This window comes from Vespula pensylvanica, chromosome 20, assembly GCF_014466175.1.
Source record: "Vespula pensylvanica isolate Volc-1 chromosome 20, ASM1446617v1, whole genome shotgun sequence".
In the NCBI taxonomy this organism is placed as follows: Eukaryota; Metazoa; Arthropoda; class Insecta; order Hymenoptera; family Vespidae; genus Vespula; species Vespula pensylvanica.
In genome coordinates this window covers 2,493,426-2,502,935 of record NC_057704.1, presented here as the reverse complement: position 1 = coordinate 2,502,935, position 9,510 = coordinate 2,493,426, and the positions used below count along the sequence as shown (strand labels likewise).

The 9,510-nt window shown below is 31.5% G+C and overlaps 1 protein-coding gene across 8 annotated transcripts in view; it reads left to right on the top strand.

The window, feature by feature from the left end:
• The window catches only part of LOC122635991 (fasciclin-1), a 310,273-nt gene that overhangs the window by 276,922 nt on the left and 23,841 nt on the right, over positions 1 to 9,510 (top strand). For all 8 annotated transcript variants that reach the window (XM_043826760.1, XM_043826763.1, XM_043826762.1 and 5 more), the window contains 4 exons: positions 1,149 to 1,279; positions 1,640 to 1,736; positions 2,729 to 2,894; positions 3,192 to 3,352. In XM_043826760.1, coding sequence (XP_043682695.1) covers positions 1,149 to 1,279; positions 1,640 to 1,736; positions 2,729 to 2,894; positions 3,192 to 3,352 — 555 coding nt within the window. The remainder of the gene's footprint in view (positions 1 to 1,148; positions 1,280 to 1,639; positions 1,737 to 2,728; positions 2,895 to 3,191; positions 3,353 to 9,510) is intronic.

Below are 9,510 nucleotides of genomic sequence, written 5' to 3'. Positions count from 1 at the left end.
ATCTCGATCGTTTAATAAGCCATAAAAACATTAGATTTAAGGAATCACTCGTCTCTTTAATTTTCTTTTTTATGAAATATTTATAATTCCTGAAATCTTTCGTTGATCAAAAAGAGAGACAGACATAGAGAAAGAGAAAAAGAAAAAGAAAGAGAGTGAGAAAACGAGCGGTCTTCGTTCTCGTATTTTTCCAGTCTCGTTCTCTTCCTCTCCTCCCCCTCGTCCCTCGGGAGAGGACTGGGAAAACTACAAAGCCAGTCAATCTCCCATACGAGATAAAAGAGTCACGACGATCACAGAGAAAGGCGGATAAATAGAGGTGGGTTAGAGAACGTTATAGGACCAAACTCCGTATTGTAAATGGCCGTACACGTTTTACCCGTTGGAATAGGTATCGCGAACGAAAGATAGGCCAATGGGATCCTACTATATCCCAACCAGTCTCGTCTCTTCTCGTCTCTATTCCACTCCTCTCGTTTCGTTTCGTTTCGTTTCGTCTCGACACCGACAAAATAGCAAGCCTCTCTTCTCCCTTTGTAGCGATACACAAAAATATGCGGATATGGTACTGGTTGACGGGGGTGCTGATGGGGGTGGTCTCTCTTTTCTATCTTTCATTTTTTTTTCTTTTTTTTTTTTTACAGATATATATATATATATATATATATATATATATATATATATATATAAATATGTACACATACACACATATACATAGATACACGCACATGTACTTTGTTGCCTTTGATTATTTCAGATATCATTCGTTTAATGTAAAAGCGTTGTACGTAAGCCGAAAAAATATTAATTATATGGATAATGGAGATACGAAGTAAAATTTTTTATATTAAAAATTTAGTATTATATTTAACTTCTATGATCCTGTGTAATCATGGAGTCACATGTTTTTTAAATCTTATTTCATTTTATCATTGTAAAATTATTTTTTCGTTCGTGTGCGAAGTTTTTAATATATTTTTTCTTAAAATCTCGTAGCTTTGAAGTTTTTAAGATCGTAGATTTAACCATACGAGATTTTACGTTTTAAATCAATCGACTTACGTACGATACTTTTGCATCGAACGTTTCATATAATACGAATGGAATTTCTCGATTATTATTAATAAGGTCATTTCTCTTTCCATTAGGTTTTGCACGTGATAGACGAAGTATTGGAACCGGTACGATCGATATCACCGGAATCGCCGATTTACAACCCCGATGCCTTTCAATTTATAAATCAAAGCGAGAACTTTAATATGGGCAATCATCGTGTTAGGTAAAAATATATTATTATAAAATTATATTAAATAATTAATTATAGTTTCTTTGAATATTCAATATTGTACAATTATTACATTTTACTATTAATTTATTACATATACACATGTATATATATATATATATATATATATATTTTCTTTTTATCGGAGCACATTGTCTAAAAATATATATATATATATATATATACTACAATAATATTAATACATATTACATATTACAAATGATTATTAGCAATATTATCAATATTAAATATTAATATCAAAGTTTCATGACGATATTATGAATATTGAATTAATTAATGAAAACTTTGCGATGAATCACTTTACCCTTCTTTTCCTTTTTTTTCGTTTTCAAGAACCTTCCGACAGAGGATCGTCATAGAGAAAAAAGAGGGTATCTTTACGGCCGACGGGCGTTACACATTTTTCATACCCGTTGACGAAGGATTTAAGGTGAATAATTAATTTTTTGACTTGAACCAGTACAAAATGAAACGTTAGAATAAACAGATATCTTCAAGTCGAATATCAACCAACAGCAGCGACACATCGTGATATATTATCATCATCTTACGCAAGCTTTTCACTTTTGTCCATTTCTCTTTCGTACCACCCCCAACCCCAACCCCATTCCCAATCCCAACTCTAACTTTAACCCCAACCTCTCAGTCTCAGTCTCAGTCTCAGCGCCCTAGCAACCCCCTACCCGATTATCTCTCGCGACATTACACGAGCAATAAGGTATAGGGGCTGTAGAAGCAGGGGGTTGGGGACAGGGGTGTGTTTTCTAAGAAGCACGCAGGGATCCCTCTTTACCTTTGGATCATTTACTTCGTTATGCGTGTAAAGATGTGCAACGACGTGTAAGTAAGCTCGTCTTTGACTGGTTCCTGTCTACTTTCCTGTCCTTCGGTTGCTTATGCGATTACACCGCATTACACGTACGTACATATGTATATATATATATATATATATGTATATATATATATATATATATGTATAGTTACGTGTACACCCCTGTATAGTGCTTTTAGTCGCTACGAGCCAGTTATATCCGTTGGAAAAAAGAATACAACCGAGGGTTTTTAAAGGGTTTCGCAAAGAGACACGAATAGAGAGAAAGAGAAAGAGAGAGAAAAAAAAGAATCCATTTGTTGTACCTTTTATCTTCTTCCACCTTTGGTCTCAATAAATATAAAAATATTATATCGTCTAAATAGAAATTCATTTTCATTCCTCCGAACGCATTGGAAATATTCATTGGGACCTTTCTACTTTTCTCCTTATAAATTCTTTTGTAATTGATAATCGAGTAACTGTTTCTTTCTTTTTTTTTTTCACTTGTCTTCTTTTCTTCTTCCATCTTTCTCTTCTATCGTTCTGAATTATTATCGTCATTATTATCATCGTTATTATTCTTCTTTAAGTTCCTTGTTTAATTGCAGCCGGAGCCCAGGCCACAGAAGGTCGACCATCTCGTAATCGATGGACACGTGATTCCCAATCATATTCTTTTCACCGTACCAACCCCCGAGAACGTTTATTACGAAACGCTTGTTTTTTCTGACAATCTCAAGGTTACCGTCAGTTTTCTCATGGAACATAACAAAGGTATTGAATCAGTACGAATTGATAAATATATTCTTTTTTATCGTACAATCTTTTTACGCTGCATTTTTACATACATATGTATTCATTCAATCCATCCATCAATTCATTCATTCACTCGTTTATTCATTCGTTCACTCGTTCGTTCATTCGTTCGTTCATTCATTCATTGATACACTGATTCATGATTCATTCATTTATTCTACTCTGTTCGATTCTCTTTAAGCGAACGTTCGGATCGTATACGTATGTATATACTTAATTGGTCTCTGTGAATTAATCGACCATGTTACTTTCCAGTATACGTCAAGTCTAATACGATCGTGGGCGACGCATCTCACCACACTGGCGTCGTGTTAGCCGAAATCGTTAAGCCTAATATACCAGTACGAAACGGCGTGATCCATTTGATCCAACGGCCGTTAATGGTGATCGACAGTACCGTGAAGGACTTCCTCGAGGTCAGTGGCATGATCGTTTAATCGAATCAATCTATCTCTGTTTTTTTTTTTTTTTCTTTATTTCGTCCTTTTTTTTTACTTTTTTTTTTCTCTCTAACCAAACAACTAATAATGGTTAACATTCTCGTTATCGAGATTTGCGGCCTATTCAAGCCGACCTATTTATAGCGATAATCAACAGTGTGGGAGGAAAAAGTGAGGAAGATCATCGCATACAAGAAATATACATGCATACTTAACTCACATACCTAATATCATCGTACACCAATCATTTACTTAATCAACTCGCGCAACTAAAAAAATTACTAAATTGAAAGAAAAACGAAAAAACTCGTGAGATCTTCAATCTCGAACTCGAAAAGAAACCAAAAAAAAAAAAAAACAAAAAATTATCGAAAATAAAAAAAAAAAGAACACGTTCGTCTTTTTAATCCCGATCTCGTTACCCGAGATTTCTTTTTTCCTTTTTTATTATTTTAACAATTATTTCGTACACATATATGTATATATATATATATATATATATATATATATATATATATATACATATATACGTTCTTCTTATTATTAACTACGATTTCTTAGGTCATGTAGATTAATCAGTTCCGCGTCAAACTCCTTTGTATGTAAATTCGGCCGACAGCATTATTGTATTACCCTTCATCAACATAACGCCGCGCATCGTATAGTCCTTTGCTAGAGTTCTCTGTACGTTTCAGGAAATACGTCACGTTGGACGTACCCCGTGTCGAAACTGTGAATACTAATGCCTCGCTAATCTGTTTCGTGCCGCGTATTCGGAAGCAACGGCGCAACGAGCATAATATACGATATATTACGATATACGTGTGTATATATATATATATATATATATATATATATATATATATATATACACGCGCGCGTTAATTTACAACAAATATCTGAAGATTCTAAACGACGACGGTTGATTAGTCGTACGTATTATCTTATTAAAAAGAGATCGTTGGGTCTAAAAACTTAATAAAATCTTAAATTCGATATATTCGATCGTTAAAGAAAAAGAAAAACTTGATCGCGATAGTGAGATCTTTTCGAGTTCGATCCTTTGAAAGACTGATATACTAATGGAAAAAGAAAAAAGAAAAATTAAAAAAACGTAGCTCAGATCGATCTTTCGATAATAATCTTATCGAAAAATGTATACATATATGTATATATTGCAGTCATACAAATTTTTCCTCATTATCGATAATAAAGCGTCATTATTAATTACTACAACTACAATAACAACAACCAAAGTAACAACAATAACAACAACAATAACGCATATTTTTATACGTATCTCTTACATATGTAATATAATAACGACTTACATATATATATATATACATATTATACACACACACTATATCTTTAATACGTCTATCTATGTATAATATATATATATATATATATATATATATATATATATATATATATATATATATACATATAATATACATACAACAGACGATTTCTACTATGTAACAACCAACACGGGACAAGAATGGAATGTTCACGTGACAGCTGTCTCTCTCGACACACGCGATATCGATTGTTCTCCAAAAATGATACTCGGCACGACCTGCCTATTGTCTGCACCAAGATCCTTCGAAGCTTTTGGTTGGATCAAAGGCGACACTTTTCATTTTTTTTTTTTGTCTTTCTTTCTCTCCTTCGCTTTGAACATTTCGCCTTATCGTCTTTACTTTTCTTTTTCTATTCGACAGAAAGAATCTTTTCAAGGACTCTCTTGACGTTTTCTATAAACCTTTGATCCACCAAAAACTATTTTGTGTTGTGTATTTGTGCCTCGTACGTTGTCCCAATACGATCGTGTATCACTAGTTCATAGATCGGAATCGATAAATCTTTTTTAATTGTTATTGTAATTTCATTATATCAGATCCACGATGAACGATCCTCCTGATTATTTCTCTCTCTCTCTCTCTCTCTCTCTCTACTTCACCTTTTGTGGAAAGTTTTGATTACTCGTGAATTTTCAACGAGTTTAATCTTTTAACCCTTTTAATATCTTAGAGCCGATATTATCGGCTTTGCGGATTTTCTGAAAACTGGTTTATATATATCTATATACAAATCTTAAGCTTTCTATTTTTAATATTATTCAAATAAATATATTAAATTAATATAATTAAAAAGGATTTCTCTAATCGACAATCGTATTGATCAAATGTTAAAAGTGTTATCGACATCTTTGAGAAATTTGATTAGTCGTTTATGTAACAACAAATATTTTAACAATTCTGATAAATAAAAATACATTGTTTCGTTTTAATTTCGTAGGTATTTTTACTTTTCTTTCTTTCTTTCTTTCTTTTTTTTTTGGCTGCTATAAATTGATCAAAAAAATCAAGTGTGTATGAAGAATTAAATTTTTTCTCTTTCTTCTTTTTGTTTTCTTTTTAATTACCTCAAAATTGAAATATTTGAACTGTATTGATTGTCAAATTGATAGAAACGTTTTACAAATTCGGTTTCGCAGTTTTACGATTGATCGTTCCCCTCCACCAAATTAAAAAAATAAATAAATAAATAAATAAAAGAAAAATATAACAAATAAATAAAAAGGATCGTTCACCGTTCGTCGTTGTATATGGATCATGGTTAGAGAATGGTTCGCATAGAAAAGAAAAGAAAAAAAAAAAAAAGAAAAAAGAAACAAAAAACAGAAAAAAAAATATATATATATATACATATATAAAAATCAGTCGAACGAGTTTTATTCCGATCGAAAAGTTTTTCACGATCGTATTTTGGACGCAATATTACTAATCAATTAATTTCAGGTTTCTTGAGAACGAGATCGAGCGGAGATCGCGATCTGAACAATATGATTATAACACATCAAAACGGCAAAAGTTAACAGGGAGACTTGAGAATTATTTTCTTTGGATCGGTGTGTGTTGTAGGGGATCACGGAAAAAGAAAATGAAAAAGAAAGAAAAAATAAGAAAAAGAAAGAGAGAAAAAAAAAAAGATCAGAAAAATAAAAACAAAGCTGTACACCAACCACCGCCGTTTCTCTGCACCGCCTCTCTATGTATCACCGCAGAATTTCTTCTCGCCTCTGCTCGCGCAAATTATCAAATGCCGATAATATCTCTAAAGCCCTTTAAAGCCCTATGTCTCTTAACTTCAACCCTTTTTCACCTGACTCCAACTTTTACCTACCTCCCTATCTCCTCGACTAGCCTTCTTTTTTAGATTATACTACTTACTTCACTACTTACTTCACTACTTACTTACTTACTTACTTACTTACTTACTTACTTACTTACTTACTTACTTACTTACTTACTTACTTACTTACTTACTCAGCCTATCGACTTGGTGCTCTCTTTTACGATCCTCTCTGTTTCATTTATTTATTTATTTTTTTTTTTTTTTACTTCTTCGTCCTCTAACATTTGTATTTCAAGAAAAAGAGCTACCAAAGAGACACGAGCCTTTGATGTCAAAGGTGATAATCAATATTAATGAACGTAAACAATATTATTAAATATACACTTGTAAATAATATCCATAGCTTAATTTACTTATTTACATATTTAAATAATGCACGAGATATCGCTCGTGCTATATCTCTCTCTTCGCACATTTAAGATTAATATTGTACATATACGTATAATATGTATTATTTCTTTCCCCTTTTTTCTTATCACGCTTTCTTATTCAAATATTATGAGATCAAATATTATACGACCATATTTTTCCCCTGATCGTTTAAATCGATCATATAATTTTTTTTCTATAAGATCCTTCGAGCTTCCATAGATCTTTAACAATAATAATTTATCAATCAGCATTGTTAGATTATTTATATCTCCTCCTCTTACTCTCCCTTATCAACAAAAACGTTTGAAATCAATTTTCATTCCATTCCAATTTCTCATTTTATCTTGAAAAGTTACAATATATAATATACATATACATACGTATAATATACTCATTAAAAAGTATAATAGAAACCAACACCGAAGTACCAATCAAGATTGATTAAAATGAAACAATAAAGAAATTTCTAAGAGTTTAATTAAAAATTTAATTAGAATTTATTTCATTGAATTCAATACGTCCCATTCCAACGTAATTATTATAATAGATAATTATATGATAAATATATGTATATACGTACGTAAAGAAATCGTACGTTTGTCAAAGCATTATAATAATTAATTAATTAAACTTTTGTTATAGTTGTTAGAGGTTGACAACTCGTTTCTTCGGACAAAGAAAATCGGTCCGATAATTCGGAAAAAGTAGTAAACTCCCTTCTATAATCGAATAAACCGTTTTGAAGTTGACCGTTCTACCGCGAGGAGTAGATCTATTCGTTAAAAGGACCCGAAGGGACATTCTAACGCTCGAATGAAAATTAGAATGGCTGAAAGATCGTGTTTCTTCGTGCTTAGCCGAATCTTTCAATGACTTATTATCTCGTTTCTATATTCTCTTCAAAATTCATTACTATATTAACGTTTAAGTTATCCTTCGTTTAGTAAATCTAAATTCAGTGATTCGTGTATAAATTTTTGCATCTTTTCTTTTCTTTTTTTTTTAGTTTCTATTTCCGATAATGAAACATGGAACGTTTTTGTGAATAAATAAATATATATATATATATATACATTTATATCGAAATTACGTTTATTCAGGGAATTCGAAAACGAAGCGAATATTAAAATACGATAAAAGCAAGTACGCGGGCAATACTCTGATTATACCCGCATATAGCTCTGTACCTATATATGTATATATATATATGTATGTATGTATGTATATACACGCATACATATATATATATATACGGGTAAAATGGAAGGAAATTTATGAAAACGTGTCAACGTCGTCGGGGTTGTATTCGAGGTTTGTTGTTGCTCGATCGTTGACATACCCGATGACGCCTGTCGTACACACCATTCTGTCATCGTAACGTGACACAAGTACGATAAATATTCGCGAATACTCGGCTGCCTGTTACGATGATTTGTCGGTAAATATAAACTCGTGATAATGTTCTTTGACGATTTAGGAATAAAAGCCATTTTCGTAATTTCGATTTATTTCTCGTTTTATTCTTTCTCGTTTTTTCTCTTTTTTTCTTTTTCTTTTATCTCTTTATTCTTCGATACTCCTATTATTTTTAAATGTAAAAATATTTTCCAAAGTTACTCGTTCGATATGTTTCTTAAATCGTTAAATAATTTCTTTTACGATTTAATCAAATAGATCTTATCGAATGATTAAAATAGTTGCGAATGAAACTTAATAAAGTAGTTTGATATTTTCGAAAGTTTCCTCACGATTTATTCTCTAAACGTTCATTCAAAGATTTTACAAGAGTTCAACGAAGTAGATTTATTATAATTAACAAAATTATTTCAATGAAATTTTCTCGGATCTAGAAATTTCGTTTATTTATGATACTCGAGTTTAATGAAATATCGAAATTGAGCGATATTTAAAAGAATATGATTTCGCAAATGATTCGACAAAATTCGTTCGATTGGCAAGAACAAAGAAGACGTAGCATAAAAAATGAATCGATAATGATTAGAAAAATTTATGTAATCTGGACGTAAGTACGTATGTCTCTCTTCGTTCATCAATGTGATTGCTAACAAGAGAACCGATTTCTAAAGCAGCCGCATATTATTATCCAATTGTGGTGTTTCCCATTGAAAATCAAATTACAGCGAGTTGCCGATGACGCTACGTTTGATTTGCTTTAGGTATCCGACGTTTGTTCTATCATTTTACTACGATAGATTTACACATGGTATGGTATTTTCATCGGACGAAACTGGACTCCTCCCTGTAGTATTCCGAGTATTTCGAGTTATCCGATCGTATAGCTCAAGAATCGATTGAAATTCGATGACGGTTCCGGTTCTGTTATTAGATATTAGGTACCAACGTATATATATATATATATATATATATATATATTTGACGATTTACCTTAAATAATTATCTCATAGTATTATCATACTATTATTTAATTAAATATCTTCGAGTTCGATCGATCTTTTTTTTTTTGTTTAAATCATTCGTTCGTTTGTTATATTAATATGACGTTTTGATCTGTAAATATTTTCTTTTTTTCTTTCTTT